Raw genomic sequence first — 27,183 nt, 5'->3', positions numbered from 1 at the left:
GGCCTCCTTCCACCCTCCACACAGCATCTTTCAGGTGCTCCTGTCGGGGAAGAGATACAGGAGTATCAGAGCCAGCATCATCAGGTTGAGGAACAGCTTCTTCCCTCGGGCAGTGAGACTGCTTAACCACCACAAGAACTGCTCGCATGAACCATCTGAGATGCTCACAGGTACAAAACAATATTTGTACAGATGAAATACTTGACCTGCATATGTATTGTTCAAATTTATTGTCAGAGTACGTACATGACATCACACACAACCCTGAGATCCTTTTTTCTATTGGTAGTACAAAAGAAACTGTACATGTAAGCAAATAAACTGTAAACAGTTAATAAATTGACTATGCAATACAGAGAAAATAAAACAATCAATAAAGTGCAAAAGTAAGAGTCCTTAAATGAGTCCTTGATTTAGTTTGATGTTGAGTCTGATGGTGGAGGGGTAGCGGTTGTTCTTGTACCTGGTGGTGCAACTCTTGGGGCACCGGTACCTCTTTCCTGATAGCAGCAGCAGCGAGAACAGAGCGTGCGCTGGGTGGTGAGGGTCCCTAATGATTGCTGCTGCCCTCCGACAGCAGCGTTCCCTGTTGACGTACTCAATAATGGGGAAGGTTTTGCCTGTGATGTCCTGGGCTGTGTCCACTACCTTCTGAAGGACTTTACGCTCAGGGGCATGGGTGTTCCCCACACCAGACCATGATGCAGCCGGTCAGCACACTTTCCACCACACCTCTGTGGAAAATTGCCAGGGTTTCTGGTGCCATACCACACCTCTGCAAACTCCTGGTCTGGTTGTGTGATTGGACGCTTTGCATCGCTGTTTCATCGGCTTGAACTTGTACAAACTTGACTTGGCCTTTCCTCTTATAAATACCACAGCTTGGCCGCGGGTTATGCAAGCTTATTGGACCAGCCCGACATTCACGCGGGTCCAGGCTCCCGTCGGACCGGACTGCTGCGGCTCACTTACCCCGGGATAGGATCTTGGCGATGGAATGAGCCAGCGACGGCTTCTCCGCCACCATCAGCACCGTCTTCATCCCTGCAGCTCAAGCCGCCGGCCGGCCGTTCTTCGCCGCCGCTCCACCGACACTTCCGGCGCACACCCAGCACCTTCCGGTTTCCAGAGGCGCGGGGAATTCCGTCGTTGTCAGGGCAACCGGCGCTGATGGCAAGGAGATCAAAAGCAATGGGGACGCAGCGTGTGCCGTGGAACTCCAGGTAGACAGCGCTCGTCTCGGGGCGCAGGGGTGGGTTGATTCGGTGCAACACTTTGGCAAAGCGCGACCGTGCTCTGTCAACACTGAGCAGGCCAGGCCAACGCCTCTGCGGGCAGGCCCGATATTCGTTTCAGGCCCATGGCCTTCCCCTAACCGGAGGGACCCGTCCGAATAGGTGTGGAAATCACCACCCCCTTTCCCACCGCCAATCCCAGGAAGCCTTCTGCACCAAGATTCACCTGCTGCACCATCAGGATTTAGTGTCATGGACAAGACATAACATTCAGTTTTTTGCTGCATCATCGTAGTGCAAACATATATATTATAACCATCTTATGACATGACTCCGAAAAAATAATAGTGCAAGAAAAGTAAGGCTGTGCCTTTGGTTCATTGATTGTTCAGGAATCTGATGGCAGTGGGGAAGAAGCTGTCCTGAGGGCTCGGCTTAGGCTCCTGGACCTTTACCCCGATGATAGCAGAGTGACCAGGGCTGGCCTGGGTGGTGGGGGTATTTGAGGATGGAAGCTGCTTTCTTCAGACACCACCTCATGGAGATGTCCTCGATGGAGTAAAGTCTGGTGCCCGTGGTGTCACAGGGTGAGTTAACAACCCTCTGGAGTTTATTCTTGTCCTGAGAGTTGGCGCCTCAGTGATGCAACCAGCCAGAATGCTCTCCATGTAGAAGTTTACGAGGGTCTTCGGTTGATGTCCCGAATCTCCTCAAACACCTCACAAAATATTGCCACTGGCGAGCCTTCTTTGTGAATGCATCAACATCGAGGCTCCAGGACAGATCCTTGGAGATGTTCACACCCATGAATTTGAAGTTCTTGACCCTCTTCATCATGCTCCTCTGACTTCCTCCTGAAGTCCACAATCATCTCTTTGGTTATGCTGACTTGCACCGCAAGGTTGTTGGCATTACACCATTCATCGAGAACCCGGGATTTCATAGGGGGTCCCGCCTCCAGCAGTGTCATCGTGAGTGATGTATTACATACGGCGCTCTGACAGCCCCTGCGTCTGTGTGCTGACAACCCCACTAACTGCACGTTTATATTTCACAGGGCAGCTGGCAGGGCTGTCAGTGTGTGGCTGGCCATGCTGTGAAATATAACTATCAGATTGACACAAACACGCAGGCACTAACATCACTAATGGTACCCGGTAAGTCAAGAAGACAATTCACACTTCCACATTACCAGCTACAGACCCGCTAAATTGGCCAGTTCAAGCCACATGTACTTGGTGGTGTGAAAGAGGCCGGAGCTAGAGGAAGGCAACAGGGGGAAGAAGTGAGAGGGTTTTAATAAAAGCTGAAGAAGTTGACGTTAATGCCATCCAGTTGGAGGGTGCCCAGATGGAAGATGAGGTGTTGTTCCTCCAATCTGGCAGTGCATGAGAGCATGGACAGAAATGTCAGTAAGAGAACTGGATTGGGAATTGAATTAGGTGGCCACTGGGAGATCCACACTACTGCGGAGGACAGATATGGCCTTTCCCTATCTATCTCTCCATTCCATCTCCTTTCACACAAACATGATAAATTCTTACCTCCAGGGGTGCAGAGCTGCCGAAGCTCACTGGTGCACCTTATGGGCCAGCTCAGGGTGATGGTGGCGGTGTTTAAGACGACGACCCTGCTGAGGGCTATTCTCTATTCAGGACGTACCTGTTTCTTCCATGACTGGTTGTTCTACTTCATAGTCCTACAGTTTGCTGTCAATTACTCAACTCCAAATACAACATGGTGGCTACCAAGGCCAGGTCTCGTGAGACCTCCTTATTCCCTTTTTTGGTGAGCTTCGGCACCCAAAAAATTTGCACTGCGCCTCTGCTTACCTCTCCCCTTAACACATCCAATTAGCACCTTTTGTTGGTCTGGGTTCCTCCCCCATTGTTTGAATTCTGAGACTTTCTGATATATCCTGCTTCTGGCATATTCCTTGAAGAAGTACTCAGGCATGAAATGTCAGCAATATATCTTTGTCTCCTATAGACGCTGTGAAGACCGGCTGAGTCCCTCCAGCATTTCACCAATTTTAAACTTCTGTACTTTCTGTGATTTTTTTTGCCAATTGCTTGAGGCTGCCATTTGCTTGTTAATGGAGATTTTACTATATAAGGAATATATTAGTACAATAAGATCTCAAGTTCTAATTATTTGAGGTAGAATACAAAATCCATTTTATTCATTTATTCAATTTGTTAACACCTGTAAAACATTTTTGAAGAGTCACTTGCTTTATGAAGTTTGGAATTTTTGGAGTTCAGATAATTTAACTATTGTTATAAGTTCATATAAATTACCAGACATGGCAAAATTAGGGAGATGGTCTCAGAGTAAAGAAGATACACAGTTTAGACTTAATTGTTGAGAGAAATGATGTTGATGTGCAAAAGGCTTGCTCAGGAGAATTGGAAGATGACTGTTGGGAATTTAGCCTCTAATATTTCTGCAAGCCGTCTATTGAATTAACACAAAGATAGAGAAATAGCCATCCTTGACCCCTGATTCCCCACCGCAATTCAACTATGCCAGGTAATATTAATTATCCTCTTAGTATTTTTTAATCAACAGAATTCATAAAATATGAAAGTGAATGTAAATTGTTAACAGTCTATTTTAAAAGAACAAATTAAATATTGATGCTTTTAAACTGCAGTGGCAGGGTATATCCAGGAGGTAGGATTCAACATCCGAGTGAAACATGAAAGCAGATTGGATCCTGTTTATTCTTTGAAGAAGGGCTCAGGCCCAAAACGTTGGCAATATATGTTTGTTTCCTATGGATGCTGATAGACCGGCTGAGTTCCTCCAACATTTTGGTGTGTTTTTACTGGGATAAACATCCATTATAGTGCTTGGTTTCTTTCCACTGAAAGCATCAGGACATATCCAGTAATTTGTAAATTGTATATTAAAAATTAATGATTAGATTTCTTCACAGTGGAGTGATATTGTGTGTTTTACTTAATGTGTCCATAAATATCAACAGATTTAATAAAATGAAAGTTCAGTGTCAGTGCTGCGCAATTGTTCAGCAAAAGGAAATATAAGGCGCTCCCTTCTGATAGCCTACAAGTCAACTTTGAGCAAGGAGCAGTACCCGTTAGCCTCCCATTCAGGGTCACGTGAAGCCATGGATCCTACAAATGGAATTTATGGTTGTAAAACTGAAAATGCTGGGCAGATGAATCTGGTGATCAATGTCCACTGTGGACACTGCAACTGAAGAAGGCAACAGGAAACCACTTCAGTTTTTTTCTCTTGTATAATCATGAACTCAACATCGACTATGGTCTCAGCTCAAAGATGGGGCTTTCATCGAAGGAGAACAGGGGAGGCAACAACTACAATTCAGAGGGTCAGAGACTGTGACAGATGGAGAGACATGATCGCCCATGCTGAATGGCAAGATATTTTTAGAATATAATTTCCAACTGAAACTTATTGTAGTTATCACAGTAAAATTAGCAGTGAATTAGTTATGAAAAGGGGAAAAGAAATAATGTCCAGATAGGAAGCAAGGTGGTCAAGGGAGTTGGTGAGCCTAAAGGAGATACTGTTTATCACCCCATATCCAGAAATAGTAGAGAAAAAAATTGAGGAAGGAAAGGGAAAAATCAGAGTTAGACCACATAATGTTGAGGGAAGACGGAAATGAGAAGAAAAGTTGATGAAACTTTCCAATTTGGGATGAGAACTGAAAGTACCTGTATAGTACACCAGAGAAAGAGGTGCAGTGAGAAAGGATGTCAAACACAAAAGTCTGCAGGCTTTTTGTAGTAAAAACACACAGAAAAGCTGGAGGAACTCAGCCAGACTCACAGCGTCCAAAGGAGGTAAAAATATATTATCGATATTTCGGGCCTGAGCCTTTCTTCTTGGTATAAGCAAAAAGCAGGCAGGCACCTGAGTAACGACTGGGGAGAAAAAGGTGCAGAATAGGAGGGGGAGGAGACCAAAAGTGTGAATTGGTGAGAATTGATTTTGGCTCTGTGAGATGGAAAAGGGTAGAAAGAGAGAGAGAGAGAGATGGTGGGGGGAAAAAAAGAGACAGGGGACAAAGATTTGGGTGGGGGAGATTTCACATAAACTGGGAAGTCTATGTTAATGCCATCCATTTGAACGGTGCTCAGATGAAAGATGAGGTGATGTTCCTCCAATTTGCAGGTGGTCTCAATCTGACAGTGCATGAGGCCATGCACAGACATGTCAGCAAGAAAATGGGAAGAGTAATTTAAATGGATTGCCACTGGGAGATCCACACAATTGCAGCATACAGAGCAGAGGTGCTCAACAAAGCTCTCTGCCAGTCTGCGCCTAGACTCCACAATGTAGCGGAGACCATACCGGGAGCACCGGATGCAATAGATGACCCTTGAAGATTCACAAGTGAAATGTTGCTTCTCTTGGAAGGATTGTTTGGGGCCCCGAATGGTGGTGAAGAAGGAGGTGTGGGTGCAAATCAGGAGGTCCTGAAGAGGGAATACAAGGAATTGGGGAAGAAGCTGAGAAGATGGACCTCCAGGATTACTGGCTGTGCCATGTAATGAGGGCAAAAATAGCAAGATCAGGCAGATAAATGCATGGTGGAGAAACTGGGGCAGGGCTTCAGATTATTGGATTATTGGGATCTCTTTTGGGGAAGGTACAACCTAGCAGAAGCTTAATAGCCTGAATACGCATGAGATTGTCTAATTTCGGAAGTTAAGTAGGCTCAAACCTGGTCAGTACTTGGAGGGGAGAAGGCCGAGGAACACCAGGTGCTTTAGGTTTCTGTGAGGGGCGCTGAACAAAGTGGCAACTCTCCGACTGCCTTATGGTAGACAAAAGTCAAAGAATTTCATGTATGTTACATTCTAAGTGTAGTATTACGTGACAATAATGGAATCTTTACCTCTACCAAAAGGATACAAAGGGGACCAATATCTGAGCAGGCAGGTTCAATATAGCTGTTCGGGATGGTTTCAACTAATTTGGCAGGGGGAAAGGAATCAGAGTGCTAGGGATAAAGAAGGGGGAAACAGCAGTAAAGTGAAGATACTGGGAAGCAAGGATGACAGGCAGGTGACGAGACAAAATAATAGCCGGAAGGATGACAGAGACACAGTACGTTCAAAAACTGATTTTAAAGTATTATACTTAAATGATTGCAGCATTAGAACAAGGTGAATGATCCTGTTATACAGCTACATTTGGAGGGTACGATGCTGTGGCCATTGCTGAGTCGTGGCTAAAGGATGGATGTCATTGGGAGCTGAACATCCAAGGATACACAGTGAATCACAAGGATAGGCAGGGAAGTGGAGGGAGTGGCGTTGTTCTGCTGGTCAGCAACAATATTAAATTATTAGAAAGGAGGGACATAGGGTCAGAAGAGGTAGAGTCTTTGTGGGTTGAGTTAAGGAATGGTAAAGGTAAAAGGACACTAATGGCAGTTATATACAGGCACCCAAACAGCAGCCGGGATGTAAATTACAAAATACAACTGGAAATAGATAAGACACAGAAGGACAGTGTTACGATAATTATGGGGGATTTTAATATGAAAATGGATTGGGAAAGACAGGTTGGTATGGGACCTTAGCAAAGATTTGTGGAACATCTACGGGTGGCTTTTTGGATCAGTTGTTCAGGATTGGGTGCTGTGTAATTAACTGGAGGTGATTAGAGATTTTACGGTTAAGGAACCCTGAGAAAGCAGCGATCGCAATATGATTAAGGCCACTTTGAAATTTGAAAAGGAGAGGCTAGAGTCCAATGTGTCAGTATTTCAGTGACACAAGGACATTACAATTGCATGAGAGTGGAACTGGCCAAAGTAGATTGGAAAAGCAAACTCATGGGGAAGACGGCAGATCAGCAACGGCCGGAGTTTATGTACAAAATGAGGAGAGTGCAGGACAGGTACAAACCAAAAGAAAAATAGTGAATGGAAAAATGTGATGGTTGTGGCTGTCGAGGGAAATTAAAGCAAAAGAGAGGACAGACAAGGAAGGAAAAATTAGTGGGAAGTAGAGGAGTAGCAAAACTTTTAAAACTTGGAGAAGACAAATAAGAAGGTCATTAGGAAGGAAAAGACGAATTATGAAAGGAGGTTAGCAACTACAGAACAACTCTGATTATCTGAAATCAGATTCTCCAAAATCCTCAGTTATCCAAAAATTTTATAAATTTTGGATAAATGAGAATATCTGAAACAAATCAGATATCCTCATTCATTGGGAAATTTTTTGGAGCCAAACCGACCGGGAAGCGGGGTCCTCAAGCTTCCGGGCAGGAGTGGGACTCTCAGGCTCTCGGCACGAGTGGGGTCTCGGTGGGGAAGTGTCAGTGATCGGCGATGGCCAGCATTTTTTTTGTTGGTGAGAATTAAACATTATTTTAATCCTTGTTGTTTAAACACTGTTACAAGTGATTTGCTGTTGCTACTGGGCTGTTTTTAAAAAAATTACCAGGCCTGGTCCTGACCATTTTGGAGCTGTACTGTAATATCAAAGAGGACACTAAATTTAAAAAAATATATAAAGAGTAAAAGAGTGGCCAAAGTAGACATAGGACCAATAGAAAATTACATTGGAAAAATTGTTCTTTGTCTTGGCTTCGCGGACGAAGATTTATGGAGGGGTAATGTCCACGTCAGCTGCAGGCTCGTTTGTGGCTGACAAGTCCGATGTGGGATGGCAGAGGAAATGAAGGAATATTTTGGATCAGCCTTCACTGTGGAAGACATTAGTAGCATAGGGACCTTCATGGCTCTCTTGGAAGAGAAGTGAGTGGGGTCAAGCTCACAAGAGAGAAGGTACTTTGGAAGCTTAATGGTCTAAGGGTCGATAAGTCTCCTGGATGGGATGGAATGCACCCTTGGGTTCTGAGGGAGGTAGCTGTAGAGATTGTGGAGGCATTGGTAATAATCTTCCATGAATCAATGGAATCTGGCATGGTTTCGATGCACTGGAGGATCATAAATGTCACTCCGCTGTTTAAGAAGGGAGTGAGGTAGCAGAAAGGAAATTACATGCAATTTTTGAAAAGATCACAAGTGGGATAACAACATAACATAACATAACAATTACAGCACGGAAACAGGCCATTAGGCCCTTCTAGTCCGCACCGAACCAAACACCCCTTTCTAATCCCACCTCCCTGCACAATGCCCATAACCCTCCATCTTCTTCTCATTCATATACCTGTCCAACCTTTTCTTAAATAATACAATTGACTCCGCCGCCACTATTTCTCCCGGAAGATCATTCCACACAGCTACCACTCTCTGAGTAAAGAAGTTCCCCCTCATGTTACCTCTAAACCTCTGCCCCTTAATTCTTAACTCATGTCCTCTTGTTTTAAACTTTCCTCCTCTTAACGGAAATAGTCTATCCACATCCATTCTGTCTATCCCTTTCATAATCTTAAATACTTCTATCAAATCCCCTCTCAACCTTCTATGCTCCAAAGAATAAAGACCCAATCTGTCCAATCTCTCCCCATACTCCAGATGCTTAAACCCAGGCAACATTCTGGTAAACCTTATCTGCACTCTCTCCACTCTGTTTATATCCTTCCTATAATTAGGCGACCAGAACTGCACACAGAACTCCAAATTAGGCCGCACCAACGTCTTATACAATCTCAACATCACCTCCCAACTCCTATATTCCATGCAATGATTGATAAAGGCCAGCATACTAAAAGTCTTCTTCACCACCCTATTCACGTGAGTTTCTACCTTCAGGGAACGATGTACCGTCACTCCTAAATCTTTCTGCTCTTCTGTATTCCTCAATGCTCTCCCATTTACCACATATGTCCTATTCTGATTCTTCTTACCAAAATGAAGCACCTCACACTTATCAGCATTAAATTCCATCTGCCATTTTTCAGCCCACTTTTCTAAGCAGCCCAAATCCCTCTGCAATCCTTGAAAACCTTCTTCATTATCCACTATTCCACCTATCTTAGTATCGTCTGCATATTTACTAATCCAATTCACCACCCCATCATCTAGATCATTAATGTATATAACGAACAACAATGGGCCCAATACAGATCCTTGAGGCACACCACTGGTCACCGGCCTCCAACCTGACAGACAATTATCCACTACCACTCTCTGGCCTCTCCCTTTCAGCCAATGTTCAATCCATTTGACTATCTCAAAATTTATACCTAAAGACTGCACCTTCCTAACTAACCTTCCATGTGGTACCTTATCGAAGGCCTTACTGAAGTCCATATAGACAACATCCACTGCGCTACCCTCATCCACATTCCTAGTCACCTCTTCAAAAAATTCAATCAGATTGGTCAAACATGACCTTCCTCCCACAAATCCATGTTGAGTGCTCCTGATCAGACCCTGTCTATCCAGATGTTTATAAGTACTATCTCTAAGAATTTTCTCCATTAATTTACCTATCACAGACGTCAAACTTACAGGCCGATAGTTGCCAGGCTTCCTCCTTGAACCCTTTTTAAATAACGGAACCACATGCGCAATGCCACACACAAGGATGCTAAACAAGATGGGAGTCCATGAAATAACAGGAAGGAAATGAGCACGGTTAGAGCACTGGCTGATCAGCAGGAAACAGAGTTGGAATAAAGGGATCCTATTCTGGTTGGCTACTGGCTACCAGTGGTGTTCTTCAGGGATCGGTGTTGGGGCCTCTTGTATATAAATAATTTTGATTATGGAATAGATAGCTTTGTGTCTAAATTTGAAGATGATACAAAAATAGGTGGTTGGGGAGGTGGTGCAGAGGATACTGAAAGGCTGGAGAAAGACGGATAGATTAGGAGAACGGGAAAAAAGATGGGAGATGAAATATGTTGGAGAATGCACAATCATGCACTTTGGTAGAAGAAATAGACGGGCAGACTATTATTTAGATGGGGAGAAATTCAAAATTCCAAGGTGCAAAGGGACTTGGGAGTCCTCATGCAGGATACCCTAAAGGTTGACCTCCAGGTTGAGTCCATAGTGAAGAAGGTGAATGCAATGTCGGCATCTAGAGGGATAGCATACAAGAGCAGGGATGTAATGTTTTGGGTGTCGTATTTGAGAAAAGACTTATTTGGCATGTTGGAGAGGGTTCTGAGTAGATTTACTAAAATGATACCAGGAATGAAAGGCTTAGTATATGAGGAACAATTGTCAGCTCTTGGAATGTACTCATTGGAGTAAAGGAGGATGGGGGTGGGTGGGGACCCTCACAGAGGCATTTGAATGCTGAAAAACCTGAACAGAGTAGATGTGGCAAGGATGCTTCCCATGGTAGGGGAGTCTGGGACAAAAGGGCATAACTTCAGGATAAAGGGGTGTCAATTTAAAAGAGAGGCAGAAAAATTTCTTGTCAGAGGGTCACGAGTCTGTGGAACTTGTCACAGATGGCTGTGGAAGTAAGGTTGTTGGGTGTATTTAAGGCAGTGATTGTCAAGTATTTTATTAGTCAAAGCATCAAGGGTTACGGGGGGAATGGAGCTGAGTGGGTGGGTGGATCAGATCATGATTAGAATGGCGGGGCAGGCTAATGGGTCTACGTCTGGTGCTATATCTTGTGATCTTCTGTGGCCACAGGAGTAAGTCCCGGGGGGTGGGGGTGGGGTGGGGTGGGTGGGGGAAGGTGAGGAAGGATAACTGAGTTGAAATGGAGCAAGTCATTATTTACAAATCTCTGGAAAAGGCAGCATAGTTTGGATCCCTACAAGCTCCCATTGCACACCTTGGGAGGAAGTCAATTGGGTCAAAGGAGGTGATCAGTGTAAGAATAAATTGAGCCAGATGAATGGGACTGGTTTGACCTACCTACGAGAAAGCAATAGAGTGTAATTTTGCCTTACCAGGATGGTATGCACTTGAGGAGAGTGACAGTGAAGCTTGAGAATTTTAAAAGAGCATTGGGCGTTGGAAGAGTTGGAGATGTAGATGGGAAAAATATGGTAAATACAATTCCTCATTTGTAATTTTATTGAATTTTATTCTGTTCTTCACTGGTCCAACCTCTGTTTTATTAGCTCCACTATATCTGTGTTTTGAACAATATGTAACTCAGAAATGGAGTTTGAGGAGTTTTGATCTTATGTTGTTTTTTTCCCCCACATGTATTGCACTCCACCATTGGATGCTCAGTTTCATGATCTGCAGTGCTTCTCTTTGCTATTTCCAAGGTGTAAAATAATCCTCTAAATAATATCAAGAAATTTACTTGAGAAAAACAAATTTGTTTGCATTGCATTTGGTTCATCTACTTGTATTTTGGCTTTAACCTTAATATCTTGGTTATCAAGAAGGAAAGGTTCACATTGGGATACATTACAGACCCTGTACCCATCTGTCACCATCAAAGACTTGGCAAAATCTTGGCAAGTCGGCTCTGTACCTAAAGGTAACTAGAATGGGGATTTTCTCAGATATGCTTAGTGTTTCCAGCATCTTTTGTTTTTCCCCAAGATTTCCATCATTTGCAGTTTTCTGATTTTCCTTTTGAGTGTTTATCTCTAAGAAATCATTACCCTCGACTTGTACCTATGAAGATAGAGGGTCCATATTTCAAAGTCTCATCTGAAGGACAGTTCTGCCAACAGAACTCCCTTTGTACTGCATTATTGGCTAAAAAGACATGTGCCATGGGAGGAGTAGCCTGAAACAACATTTTGGCTTAAATGAGGAAGACTGTACTAACAACCAGGCTGATGCTTGACATGATAGTTGATCTGAGCGATACAGTATTTAGCTGCTTTACCTTATCTAATCTATCCCTCATTTAACTGAAAAGAAAGTACAGTGAGCAAAGGTCTGTATCGAACCTCAGTGTATCTGAGCTAAGAGTGGTTGTTGAGATGGAAAGCTTTGGCCGGAGTCTGATCAGGTGAAATGTTGATGAAAATGTCACTCAGCAACGTTAGTGTGGTATGGCCTCTACTTTATTGAGCATCTCACTACTTGCTGTGGTTACATTATATGTTATCTTAAGTTGTACAATCCAATTAAGTGCCAGTCTGAAATCTACAATCAGTACTCGTGCATTCCTGAATGCTAAATAAATAGAGCATGAGCTCTATTTATTTAGGGTTAATCCCATTTTAGTGGATTTAAGACTTAAATAGAAATGTTTAATGCAGTTAGTCAGTACAAATCTGAATTTTATTTAGTATTTAAATTATTATTTATGCCACCTCACATTGTGATCTGGATTTTAACAGGTCAGTAAAATAACAGAAGCCCATTCTGCTCTGGGCCTTCATCCTCTCACCTGTTCATGGATCAAAGATTTCCTTACAGATAGACCACAGAGAGTCAAACTTGGAACCCACCTGTCCTCCATCCGCACATTGAGCACGGGCTCCCCACAAGGCTGTGTGCTGAGCCCTTTGCTCTTCACTTTTTACACCGCCGACTGCAGACCTGTCCATGCCAGTAACACCGTGGTGAAGTTTGCAGATGACACCACGGTGGAGGGGTTGATCACAGGGGGAGATGAGTCTGCCTACAGGAATGAAATCCTGAATCTGACCGAGTGGTGCGGGGCTCATAACCTGATCCTAAACACCACAAAAACAAAGGAAATTATTCTGGACTTCAGGAAGCACAGGTCTGACCCGCCCCCCCCCCTACATAGATGGTGACTGTATGACGAGGGTCCACAGTTTCACCTTCCTGGGCATCAATATCTCAGACGACCTCTCCTGGACTGTAAACACTTCAGCAGTCTTCAAAAAGGCCCAGAGGTGCCTGTACTTCCTGAGAATGCTCAAAAAAAGCAAGGTGGGTCAGAAGCTGCTGATTACCTTCTACAGTTCCACCATACAGAGCATCCTGCTGTACTGCAGCACAGTATGGTTCTCCCATTGCACTGAAGAAGAGCGGCAAAGACTTCAACGGGTGGTGAGGGCAGCAGAAAAGATCATTGGATGTTCCCTACCCTCCCTGAAGGATCTCAACACCTCTCGTTGCCTCAGTAGAGCACAAGCAATAATAAAGGACCCCACCCATCCTGCCCTGCATCTGTTTGACCTACTACCCTCTGGCAGACGCTACAGGTCAATCAAGACAAGAACAAACAGACTCAGAAACAGTTTTTCCCCCCAGGCTGTCTCTATACTGAACACACATATCCACAAATTCCCCTCTCTGTCCTCCACATCTATCATACATACAGCCGACACCCCCCCTCCATTCACATAAAGGACATATATGGCACTGTAAATTAAATTATTTATTTAACTTCTGTGGTGCTGCCTGTGGTTGCGTCGCTGCATTGGTAACCTTGAACTGCTGTCTTTTTAATCTCGTTGTATAACTTGTTCAATGACAATAAAGCTATTTGAATTGAATTGAATTGAATTGAATTCAGCCCTTTGAATATATACCAGCGCACAGCATTTTCATTTGACCGATTCCCTTATGCATGACCATCAAGACGTCAGTGATTCTTTTGCTACCCATGGGCATGGGGCAATTTATAGCAGCTAATTAACTGGCCTGCACATCTTTGCAATGGGGGAGAAAACTTGGGCGTCCAGGGGAAATCTATGCAGCAACAGGGAGATCATGCAAACTTCACATGGACAGTACCAGAGGTTGGGATTGAACCAGAACTTCTGGAGCTGTAAGGCAACAGCTCCAATGTACCACCCAGCCACCCTTCCAAACTAGAATGTAACAAGGGTTGTTCACAACATTCAGGCCTGTCATTTATGTTGAGCACAGCACATGGTTCTATGTTCTGCTCTATCCTGGTATTAGTCCCCATGGGTTCAACCCATGATACACAGCAAGACTTTTCTACCAGGGGAAAATTGATTGACAATTCCAACATCCAGAAAAACTGTTGCCTAGAGGCAGCAGATTCTCACTCATCACCTTACCCAGGGTATTGCTGGCTCCTGTCCACTACTACAGCTCTCTGGGTTCCCGTTCACTACTGGACTAAGTACCCCAGTTCCCACTTGTCAGTGGGTCTAGGATTTGCAGCATCAATAAAGCAGTAGCCGCAACACCGTTGCCCTCCAGTCCTTCTTATCAAGCGCTACAATCAGAATCCAAATTTATTGTCATAAGTCACAAAATTTCTGTGGCAGCATCACAGTACAAACATTCATATAAACCACCTTATGAAAAATAAATAAAAATAGTGCATAAAAAGTCACATAAGACAGTGCCTTTGATTCACTGATCATTCAGGAATCTGATGGCAGAGGGGAAGAAGCTGTCCATGTGCCCCTGAGGGCTCGTCTCCAGACTCCTGTAACGAATTCCCTGATGGTAGCGGAGTGAAGCGGGCATGGCCTGGGTGGTAGGGGTCTTTGAGGAGAGAGGCTGCTTTTTTAAGACACCACCTCGTGTCGACATCCTCAGTGGAGTGAAGTCTGGTGCTTGTGATGTCGCAGGCCCAGTTAACAACCCTCTGGAATTTTTTTGTCCTGAGTGTTGACTCCTCCATGCAACCAAACAGAATGCTCTCCACAGTACATCAGTAGAGAGTGTGGTTTTTGCAAGTTATAACTTATTTCTGTCTGCTCCATCAAAACATCTATGCTGGATGCTACCTGTGAGCACATACCTGCCCAAGCCTGTCCCAAAAATAAGAAATTTCATTTGGGAGCGCGTGGGGATGTGGCTGAAACCAACACTTTCATCCCGAGGCTTGATCCCTCTTATGCCAGCCTCCACTGGGTGGCGGTGCTGAGAGCTGTACAACATGATAGCCCATCACACTGCATTCGAGAACAAGAACCACAGTGATAAAATTAATTTCCAGGAAGCAATTTAAAGTTAATTTTCAAATAGGGAAACTTAATTACATCAACTGTCTACTTTTATAACTTCATTAATGAACAAAGTAACTTCCTCAGATTATAAGCGCATAGTGGTACAAGTTCAGCATTCATTCGATGGGTGTGTGTCCCCCCCACCCCCCCCACCGCCGTGTTGTCATTTCTATAGGTCTACATCTAATCAGAGCAATGAGTGGGATTATACACTCTGAATACCTCGGGTGTGTGAACTTTGGGATCGATACCCATTCGTGTCATTGATTAAAATTTATTTTCTCAATTTTTGTAGCTGAGACCATTTATTCTGCTATCAGGGTATTGGGTTGAATTGTATTACTGAGACTGAACACGACCTGCAGATGCTAGAAATCTGAAATAAAACCAAAATATGCCTGGAAAACTCAGCGGGTTAGGCAGCATCTGTGAAAAGAGAAAAATACATGTTTTCAGTCACGGTCCTTCATCAGAACTCAGGACATCAGTAACACATTGCACAGACAAATGAGCTTCACTGCATTATTCCACCCCATCATAGGTTCCTTCTGCTTCTCCCATCACCATCCTCCACCTCTGTTACCATAGCAGTTCTGATAAAAGATCTTTGACCTGATCTTTTCACAGATGTTACCTGATTTGCTGTCCCCCCCTTTCCATCTCCAGCAGATGCTGGTTTTCTTTCAGTATGACAGGGAGCATTTTTAATCCCAGGGAGATCAGTAACCGAGGAAAAGTCCCCTTGCCTGAGCCAAACACACTAACCCTTGAGTGCAAGTTATTGACCACACAAGATACAGGAGCAGAAGTAGACCCATTGGCCCATCGAGTGTGCTCCACCATTCTAATCATGAGCTGATCCATCCTCCCACTCAGCCCCACTCCCTGTAACCCTTGATGCCCTGACGAATCAAATACCTGTCCATCTCTGCCTTTTACACCCAACAACCTCCCTTCCACAGCTGCCTGTGGCAACGTTCCACAGACTCACAACTCTCTGACTATAGAAATTTTCTGCAATTTGGTTTTTAATTAATGCTCTTTTATCCTGAAGTTCGGGCCTCTTGTCCAAGAATCCTGTACCATGGGAAACATCCTTGCCATTCAGCATTCAAAATGCCTCTATGAGTTCCCCTTTCTGTATTCCAATGAGTACAGTCCAAGAGCCAACAATCATTCCTCTTATGTTAACTCTTTCATTCCTGTTATCATTCTAGTAAATGTCAGAACCTTCTCCAACACCAGCATGTCTCTTCTCAAATAAGGCACTCAAAACTACACAGTACTCCCAAGTAAGGTCTCACCCTTTATAGAGTCTCAACATTACATCCCTGCTCTTATATGTTATTCTAGAAAAGAATGCCAACATTGCATTCACCTTCTTCACCACCGACTCAACCTGGAGGTTATCCTTTAGGGCAGGAACCCTAAACCTTTTCAGACCATCGACCCGCAGGCATGGAATCCTGGTGCTAAAGTAATTTAAAAAAAATCAGTTGTCCTTAATTATGTAAAGTTTGTTTAATCAGCCAATTCCCATAATTTATAAAATTTAGATTTAAATTTGAATCCCTGTGGGTGGTGCTGTAACAGCGTTGCACTAACCGCTACGCTAACTGTGCCGCCATCATATTTACCCCTTCTCCCCAAGTTTACAGAGATAAAGACAAAGATAAAGACTCTTACTAGACAATGATAGAGAGCCACTTTGGGAGTCGCCTCAGCGGCATCAGCCGGCTCTTCATCGTGGGCACTATCATTTCATTCAAACACAACTTTATTGAAACAGCTGTTGCGGGCGGGACACGACCAGCGTGCTCCGGTGGCTGAATGTTTGCTCCCATCCTCACCAAGGGGATGTGTGTTACCTCAGAGAATGTTTACTTTTACAATTTTAAACTTTTATTTACATTTTTATTTATTCAACTTTTTATATATTTATTTTGATTTTTTTTTTGCCAGTTGCTTGAATTTCGGATAACGGGGATTTTACTGTACTTGTTCAGTGGCCCTATGTAAGTAAATGGAATAGCTAGTTATTAACCTGACTGTGACAGGACAGATATATTTACTTGAATGTTCCGGACTGCATAATTTTAAAATATGAAAGATATGACGCACCAGGGAATGTCAGGCCAATGTTGGGATTGGCATCAGTAGGTACCTTTGACCAATACCTCTTGAGCAATAATTGCTACATATTTTGTAACTACAATGCAAAAAGGAATGGAATCACTTTATTCCATTGATTCGAACAAATGTGCCCAGAGTTCCTGGTTCCCAACCTTGAATTGTGATCCAAACATTGTCCATTGTTGAGGTAAAAGATACGGAAAGCTTCAGGTGGAGCTATGCCAGGTACTGTGCTGTTCGGAGCTGTGTTCTATATATGCTATGAAATAGCTTGCATAAACCACAATAACAATAACCCCAATAAATCCAACCCACCCAAGATTCAACTGGTTATATCTACAGGAACTGGCTCCTTTGGTCACCCAAGGCGCCACATTTGGCCAGCTGCCTTTGCACGGATAGTGCAGGCACTGACTGATGGACAGTGGTGATAGAGTTGGCACGGAAGGCACTTTTCCTTTTAGACCTATCATACAGCACCTATATGGAATAGAGCACCATCACTTGGAGCAGCCGATTTTCTGGCAAGTGGCCTATGCTCTCAAGTTTTAACACAGTCTAAAGCTGGCACTGGGCTTCTGTATCATGAATACTTGTCTGATTAGGCTTGGTTTGGGGCAGCATGTGGTCCAGCAGTTAATAGTGCTGCCACACTGCTCCCAAGTGCCATGTTCTGACCCAAGGTGCAGTCTGTATGCAGTTTTTCTCAGATGTTCAGGTTTCCTCATATATCACATCAGCATGGTCAAAATTGGTCATGATCAATTTCCCCGGCATAAGAGAGTGACAGAAGAGGAACTGATGGAGGAAGAGGTTACAGGAATATCAGTGAAACACAAAATATGAAGATGCTGTGATTTTAGCAAAAACACACAAATGCTGGAGGAACCCGGCCGGTCTTTCAGCGACTATTGCCGATGTTTTGGGCCTTTAAGTAGGCAAACGTGGCTGAAGAGCTGCCAATGGAGGGCTCCTGCCAAGAAATAACGAGAATGAGAAACTTGAGTAATTCTGAACATTTTGCACTGAATCGACCTCTCCATCTGTGAGGTGGCACAAGATCAAGTCAATACAACCCCATGGGGCAAAGCCAAACTTGGAGTAAAAATCACACTGCTAGAGTAGATCAGCAGGTCAAGCAGCGTCAGTGGGAGAAAAAGAATGGGCAACATTTTGGGCTGGAACCCTTCATGACTGGCTTAAATATTGACCATTCATTTACCCCCCCCCCCCCCCCCCCCCACCAATACTGCTGAAGGGCTCAAGTCAGTTATGCCTTTTTATCTTTGTTATATCCAACTGCACGAAAACCAACAAGGTCGGGTCAGATACAGAAATGAGCTCTCTGAACCCTTCTCCATTAACAATGGCGTGAAGCAAGGCTGTGTTCTTGCACCAACCCTCTTTTCAATCTTCTTCAGCATGATGCTGAACCAAGCCATGAAAGACCCCAACAATGAAGACGCTGTTTACATCCGGTACCGCACGGAAGGCAGTCTCTTCAATCTGAGGCGCCTGCAAGCTCACACCAAGACACAAGAGAAACTTGTCCGTGAACTACTCTTTGCAGATGATGCCGCTTTAGTTGCCCATTCAGAGCCAGCTCTTCAGCGCTTGACGTCCTGCTTTGCGGAAACTGCCAAAATGTTTGGCCTGGAAGTCAGCCTGAAGAAAACTGAGGTCCTCCATCAGCCAGCTCCCCACCATGACTACCAGCCCCCCCACATCTCCATCGGGCACACAAAACTCAAAACGGTCAACCAGTTTACCTATCTCGGCTGCACCATTTCATCAGATGCAAGGATCGACAATGAGATAGACAACAGACTCGCCAAGGCAAATAGCGCCTTTGGAAGACTACACAAAAGAGTCTGGAAAAACAACCAACTGAAAAACCTCACAAAGATAAGCGTATACAGAGCCGTTGTCATACCCACACTCCTGTTCGGCTCCGAATCATGGGTCCTCTACCGGCACCACCTATGGCTCCTAGAACGCTTCCACCAGCGTTGTCTCCGCTCCATCCTCAACATCCATTGGAGCGCTTACACCCCTAACGTCGAAGTACTCGAGATGGCAGAGGTCGACAGCATCGAGTCCACGCTGCTGAAGATCCAGCTGCGCTGGATGGGTCACGTCTCCAGAATGGAGGACCATCGCCTTCCCAAGATCGTGTTATATGGCGAGCTCTCCACTGGCCACCGTGACAGAGGTGCACCAAAGAAAAGGTACAAGGACTGCCTAAAGAAATCTCTTGGTGCCTGCCACATTGACCACCGCCAGTGGGCTGATAACGCCTCAAACCGTGCATCTTGGCGCCTCACAGTTTGGCGGGCAGCAACCTCCTTTGAAGAAGACCGCAGAGCCCACCTCACTGACAAAAGGCAAAGGAGGAAAAACCCAACTCCCAACCCCAACCAACCAATTTTCCCCTGCAACCGCTGCAATCGTGTCTGCCTGTCCCGCATCGGACTTGTCAGCCACAAACGAGCCTGCAGCTGACGTGGACTTTTTACCCCCTCCATAAATCTTCGTCCGCGAAGCCAAGCCAAAGATATAAAAGACAGTTTGACCTGCTGAGTTGTTCCAGCATTGTGTTTTTACAACATCCTGGTAAATTTCCTCTGTGCCCCTTCCAAAGCATCTATGTTCTTCCTGTAATGAGGTGACCAGAGCCAAATGCAATACTCCAAGGTTGTTCAGAAACGTACCAACATAATTTTATTATAAATGGGGTGGATGTTTAAAAATTTGTTCACTCAGATGAATCTAATTCTCGACCTCAGTTGGGAGACTTGGTCATTGACTGCATTCAAATCTGATTAATTGAGCTACTACATAATAGGGAATTAAATATAAAACAAACTGTTGCATCTACTTTATGTACCGAACCAAAGCATATTTATCCAAAACATAGGAAAGGTTCACATCACTTGCCCTCCTCCACTCAGGGCCAAGTGGATTCAGCTGGGGACACCCACAAATGCTTCACCAATGCTCTTTGTATTTCTGCACTGATGACATCTCATTGAATTCCTTCTTAAATACTTCAGGCAACAGCTCTCATTGGTTATAGCCTGTTTTCATATTCCTTTCACCACCACATTTTACCCAAGCACTAAATAGTCATGGTTCAGTCGAACCTTTTAGGTTCATGGGTTGTGAAATTCCCTACAAGCCAGTAAAAACTTAGCAATATTCTCTACATATTAAAAAACAATTAGGGTGCATCATTACTTTCTGAAGTTATCCTCAGCTTTTGGAACAGTCACCAGATATAGGTGGGTGGTGTGGCCACATGAACATACACAGTGGGAACTGTTCTTGTGGACCTGTTAGCCTCAGCTTTTGAGTGGACAATTTCCACCGACTTGCAAACTCTTTGAAAGCTGAATGGCCAATCGAGATGCATGTACACTGAGGGATGGGCCTCATTGAAACAGTGAGACAGCTCCATTCATGACCTCATCGGGTGTCAAAAGTGGATCAGGACCAACCCTTGGAACGAGAAGAAGCATATTTCCAAGCTTTATTATATCAAAAGCTGTCAACATCTTTAAATCTGATTATCCATCAATGAGAAACACTGAAGTTAAAAATGTTGTACATAAAAGTAAAACAAAAAACACAATTAAAATCCTTCCAAACTGAAATAATTAATGTATTAAACCAATTATAAATATTATTGCTGGTCATGTAAGGCAGGTAAATGCAGGCAGATAAATGACCCTAGTTAAACAGGAAATTCTGCAGATCTTGTGATTGTCATGCATTACACAAGTGCTGGAGAAACTCAGCAGGACACGCAGCATCTGAAGGAAAGGTCACCAACATTTCAGGCCTGAGCCCTTCTACCTTGACAAAGGGCTAAGGCCTAAAGTGTTCTTTTATTAAATTTTAAAAAAATGTAGACATACAGCACAGTAACAGGCCATTTTGGCCCACGACCCCATGCTGCCCAATTACACCCAATTGACCTACCCCCCTCCCCCCCCGGTACATTTTGAATGGTGGGAGGAAACTAGAGCCCTGGGGACAGCCCACGCAGACATGGGGAGAATGTACAAACTCCTTACAGACTGCAGGTTTTAGTAAAATAACATAACCAACCTATTTTTATCTATTTTCCCTTCAGCTATACAATCTCCATTTGGTGAATAGATTGTTGGATCCTGTGGTAGGCCGAAACTGGCACAGCATCTGAGAACAGATTCTGCAACATAAATGTTTTTTTTAAATTTTTTATTTTTCACACTATAAACCAGATTGACCAAGATACATACAGACATTTTTTCTCTTGAATATATAGTGTCATTTTCTCCCCCTTCCCTTCCCTCCCTCCCTCACCCCCTTTCCCATTTATTTGAAGTTCAATCTATAAGATACATTAAACCCGTTAAACAATGTTGTCACTTAATAAAAATAAACAAGAAATTTTACTGAGTCAGTTCTTTTCATTATCTTCTCCTTCTGTCATTTTAGGTGGTGGAAGTCCATGGTAGGATTTCTCTATTGTATTTCATGTATGGCTCCCATATTTGTTCGAATATTGTGATGTTATTTCTTAAATTATATGTTATTTTTTCTAATGGAATACATTTATTCATTTCTATATACCATTGTTGTATTCTCAAGTTGTCTTCTAATTTCCAGGTTGACATAATACATTTTTTTGCTACAGCTAGGGTTATCATAACAAATCTTTTTTGTGCTCCATCCAAATCGAGTCCAAATTCTTTATTTCTTATATTACTTAGGAGGAAGATCTCTGGGTTTTTTGGTTTATTGCTTTTTGTGATTTTATTTAATATCTGGTTTAGATCTTCCCAAAATTTTTTCACTTTCTCACATGTCCAAATTGTATGAATTGTTGTTCCCGTTTCTTTTACAGCGAAAATATCTGTCTGATACTGTTGGGTCCCATTTATTTAACTTTTGAGGTGCGATGTATAGCCTGTGTATCCAGTTATGTTGTATCATGCGTAACCTCGTGTTTATTGTATTTCTCATAGTTCCGGAGCATAGCTTTTCCCATGTTTCATTCTTTATCTTTATGTTTAGTTCTTGTTCCTATTTTTGTTTAGGTTTACCGTTTGTTTCCTCGTTCTCCTTTTCTTGCAGTTTGATGTACATGTTTGTTATAAATTTTTAAATTATCATTGTGTCTGTAATCACATATTCAAAATTTCTTCCTTCTGGTAACCTCAGACTGTTTCCCAATTTGTTCTTCAAGTAAGTTTTCAGTTGGTGGTATGCAAACATTGTATCGTGAGTTATATTATATTTATCCTTCATTTGTTCAAAGGATAATAATTTATTTCCCGAAAAACAATTTTCTATTCTTTTGATCCCTTTTCTCTCCCATTCTCTGAAGGAAATGTTATCTATTGTGAAAGGGATTAGTTGATATTGCGTCAATATTAATTTTGGTAGTTGGTAATTTGTTTTATTCCTTTCTACGTGAATCTTCTTCCAAATGTTGAGCAGATGGTGCAATACCGGTGAATTCCTACGTTGCACCAATTTTTCATCCCATTTATATAGTATATGTTCAGGTATCTTCTCCCCTATTTTATCTAGTTCTAATCTGGTCCAATCTGGTTTGTCCCTTGTTTGATAAAAATCTGATAGAATTAATTGTGCGGCTCTATAATAATTCTTAAAATTTGGTAGTTGTAAGCCTCCTTGTTTGTACCATTCTGTTAATTTATCTAGTGCTATCCTCGGTTTCCCCCCTTTCCATAAGAATTTCTTTATTATTTTCTTTAGCTCCTTGAAGAATTCCTCTGTTAGGTGAATTGGTAATGACTGAAATAGGTATTGTATCCTTGGGAAGATGTTCATTTTAATACAGTTTATCCTTTCTATCAGTGTTAGTGGTAAGTCTTTCCAATGCTCTAAGTCGTCTTGTAATTTTTTCATTAATGGATGATAATTTAGTTTATATAGATGGCTGAGGTTTTTATTTATTTGTATACCGAGGTATCGCATTGCTTGTGTTTACCATCTGAATGGTGATTCTTTCTTAAACTTTGTGAAATCCGCATTATTCATTGTCATTGCTTCACTTTTATTTGCGTGAATCTTGTACCCCGATACTTCTCCATATTCCTTCAATTTCCTATGTAATTCTTTTATTGATATTTCTGGTTCTGTTAAGTATATTATAACGTCATAACGTCATCTGCAAATAGACTGATTTTATATTCCTTCTCTTTTATTTTTATCCCTCTTATTTTATTTTCTGTTGTTATCAGTTCTGCTAATGGTTCTATAGCTAACGCGAACAGTGAGGGAGATAGTGGACATCCCTGCCTTGTTGATCTGCTTAAGTTAAATTGTTTTGATATATATCCATTTACTGTCACTTTCGCCAATGGCCCCTTATATAATGCTTTAATCCAATTAATATATTTCTCTGGTAGGCTGAATTTTTGTAGTACTTTGAATAAATAATTCCATTCTACTCTGTCAAAGGTCTTCTCTGCGTCTAAAGCAACCGTTACTGTTGGAGTTTTATTTCCTTCTACTGCATGAATTAAGTTAATAAATTTACAGATATTGTCCGTTGTTTGCCTTTTTTTAATAAATCCAGTTTGGTCTAGATTTACTATTTTTGGTACATAGTCGGCCAATCTGTTTGCTAATAGTTTAGCTATTATCTTATAATCTGTGTTAAGTAGAGATATTGGTCTATATGATGCTGGTGCTAGTGGATCTTTCCGTCTTTGGTATTACTGTAATTATTGCTGTTTTGCATGAATCTGGTATGTTTTGTGTTTTTTCAATCTGGTTGATTACTTCCAGGAGGGGAGGAATTAATAAGTCTTTAAATGTTTTATAGAATTCTATTGGGAGTCCATCCTCTCCTGGTGTTTTATTGTTCGGTAGTTTTTTTTAATATCTCCTGTAATTCTTCTATTTCAAATGGTTTTATTAATTTATTTTGCTCCTCTGTTTGTAATTTCAGTAGTACAATTTTAGTTAGAAATTCATCTATTTTGTATTCTTTCCCTTCGTTTTCAGTTTGATATAGTTGTTCGTAGAATTCCCTGAAATTTTCATTGATCTCCATTGGATTATATGTAATTTGTTTGTCCTTTTTCCTTAATGCCAAAACCATTCTTTTAGTTTGTTCTGTCTTAAGCTGCCATGCTAGAATTTTGTGCGTTTTATCTCCTAGCTCATAATATTTCTGTTTTGTCTTAATTATGTTCTTCTCCACCTTATATGTTTGTAGTGTTTCATATTTTATTTTTTTGTCTGCCAATTCTCTTCTTTTAGTTATATCTTCCTTTATTGCTAATTCTTTTTCTGTATTTGTTATTTCCCTTTCCAACTGTTGTTTCTCGATTATAGTCCTTCTTCATCTTAGTTACATAATTTATTATTTGCCCTCTGATGAACGCTTTCATTGCGTCCCATAGAATAAACTTATCTTTCACTGTTTCTGTATTTATTTCAAAGTACATTTTAATTTGTCGTTCAATGAATTCTCTAAAATCTTGTCTTTTAAGTAGCATGGAGTTTAATCTCCATTTATACATTCTTGGTGGGATGTCCTCTAACTCTATTGCCAATAACAGGGGTGAGTGATCCGATAATAGTCTAGCTTTATATTCCGTTTTCCTAACTCTATTATAAATTTGGTTCCTTTGTTCTTTCTGTTAGTTTTTTTTCCAGTTTTATCCATGTTTGAGTCCAAATTAAGGTTAAAATCCCCTCTTATTAGTATGTTCCCTTGCATATCTGCTATGTTCAAAAAGATATCTTGCATAAATTTTTGATCTTCTTCATTAGATGAGTATACATTGAGTAAATTCCAAAATTCTGAATATATATGAATATATCATTACATATCTCCCTGCTGGATCTATTATTTCCTCTTCTATTTTGATTGGTACATTTTTGTTGATTAATATAGCTACTCCTCTGGCTTTTGAATTATATGATACTGCTGTTACATGTCCTATCCAATCTCTCTTTAATTTCTTGTGTTCCACTTCAGTTAGATGTGTTTCTTGTATGAATGTTCTATCAATTTTTTATTTTTTCAGTAAATTTAAGTTTCTTCCTTTTGATTTGGTTATGTATTCCATTAATATTTAAAGTCATATAGTTCAACATAGTCATTTCATACTTTGTTTATCTTTCCTTTCCGTTTCCTCATCACCACCTTCCCTTCTTATCCATTTCTTTCTTTTTTTGAATACATTATAAGACAACATTTCTAAAACATAAAATATTTCCACTATTCTCATATCTAAAATTCCTTTAACCCCAATAGTCCCTCCCCTTCCTGAGTTGCCCTTTGTCCCTTGTCAGGCAACCACATCTCCCCTCTCCATTTGGATTTGCGAATCCGCTTGCAAGCGTCAACTGATTTCGCAGTGACTGTTATTCTTCCCCACCCAGCCCCCCAGAAAAGATTTTAATCTTCATATATAACAAAGTTCACTCTCTTAATTCCCTCCTGACTTCCTTTCTTCCCTTTCTTAGTTCTTACTTATAGTCTATTTTTTTTTAATATATATATATAGTTTGTTGTCATTTTTGTTCTTGTTACATCTCTTCATCTCTCTGTCTGTTTTGTAGTTGTTCTGCAAATTTTCGTGCTTTTTCCGGATCCGAGAATAGTTTGCCTTGCTGCCCCGGGATAACTATTTTAAGTACCGCTGGATATTTTAACATAAATTTATAACCTTTTTTCCATAGGGTTGTTTTTGCTCTTTCCTCTTCTTCAGGAGTTCAAAACTTATATCTGGATAGAAAAAAATTTTTGACCCTTGTATTCCAGTGGTTTTTTGTCATCTCTTATTTTTTTCATTGCCTTCTCCAACATATTTTCTCTTGTTGTATATCTTAGGAATTTTACTAGAATGGATCTTGGTTTTTGTTGTGGTTGTGGATTAGGGGCTAATGTTCTATGTGCCCTTTCTATTTCCATTTCTTCCTGTAATTCTGGTCTTCCTAGGACCCTGGGGATCCATTCTTTTATAAATTCTTTCATATTTTTGCCTTCTTCATCTTCCTTAAGGCCCACTATCTTTATATTATTTCTTCTATTATAATTTTCCATTATATCTATCTTCTGAGCTAACAGCTCCTGTGTCTCTTTAACTTTTTTATCAGATTCTTCTAATTTCTTTTTTAAGTCCTCTACTTCCATTTCTATGGCTGTTTCTCGCTCTTCCACCTTGTCTACTCTTTTTCCTATATCTGTCATGATCATCTCTAATCTATTCACTTTCACTGAATTCTTGTGACTGCCATTCTTTTACTGTTTCCATATATTCTTTAAAAAAATATATCCATGTACTTGCCCTTCCCTTCATCTTCCATTTCTCTGCGTTCTCCCTCCTCTTCTTCTGAGTCCAGGATCTGTGTCTTTTACCTCTGTCTCTTCTGATTTTCTTGTTGGGTATTTTTGTTCTTATTTTTATTAAAAGTGTCTTGGTGTTGGTTTTCTTCCTCTGAGTTGGTCATCTGTTGTTTCTTTGATTTCCTATTTTTATTTTCTTCCTTCTTGTTCCCGTTATTTTCTATGTTTTCCTGTTGAGAGTCTTGCTGTCATGTTATACTTGTCTGTTTCAGCTGTGGAGATTTACTCCTCAGCTGGTCACCCCTCCCGTTGGTGTTTTTGTCTTGTGCATTGCGCATGCGCGAATCCTCGCGCATGCGCAGTTGCGCACTTTTGTTTGGCTCCGTGAGCCATCTTTGTAGTCCTGAGTTCGGGATTTCCACTGACCTCAGGGAACGGGCTTCTCTCTCCATGGCAGGCCTCCCTGTACCGGTAAGGCCTTCATCCTCCTCTTCTGACGTCCTTCCTTCTTCTTTTCTACCTGTTGTTTTTGGGTTTTTTTTTCTTTGCTGCTATTTTCTCCACACTTTTACTTTCAATTTGTTATGGTTTCTGTGTTAGTGACTTTGTTTTTTCTCTACCTTTTTTTTACTTTTCTGGATTGGGCTGGTATTTTCTTACCGGTCACTACTCCATCACGTTACTTCCTTCTGCAACATAAATGTTGAGGGATCTCAGTCTTCT

The 27,183-nt window shown here is 41.8% G+C and overlaps 1 protein-coding gene and 1 long non-coding RNA gene across 3 annotated transcripts in view; one reads left to right on the top strand and one right to left on the bottom strand.

The window, feature by feature from the left end:
• top3b (DNA topoisomerase III beta) overlaps positions 1–1,098 on the bottom strand; it is a 76,633-nt gene extending 75,535 nt beyond the window's left edge. For both annotated transcript variants that reach the window (XM_069933656.1, XM_069933657.1), the window contains exon 1: positions 973–1,098. In XM_069933656.1, coding sequence (XP_069789757.1) covers positions 973–1,042 — 70 coding nt within the window. In that variant the 5' untranslated portion in view covers positions 1,043–1,098. The remainder of the gene's footprint in view (positions 1–972) is intronic.
• Positions 1,099–1,116: 18 nt separating this feature from the next.
• The window catches only part of LOC138761469 (uncharacterized), a 67,509-nt gene continuing 41,442 nt past the window's right edge, over positions 1,117–27,183 (top strand). The window contains exon 1 of the long non-coding RNA XR_011356332.1: positions 1,117–1,223. This is a non-coding gene — a long non-coding RNA (uncharacterized lncRNA). The remainder of the gene's footprint in view (positions 1,224–27,183) is intronic.

This window comes from Narcine bancroftii, chromosome 4 (genome assembly GCF_036971445.1).
Source record: "Narcine bancroftii isolate sNarBan1 chromosome 4, sNarBan1.hap1, whole genome shotgun sequence".
NCBI lineage: Eukaryota > Metazoa > Chordata > Chondrichthyes > Torpediniformes > Narcinidae > Narcine > Narcine bancroftii.
This window is presented reverse-complemented; position numbering and strand designations above follow the sequence as displayed.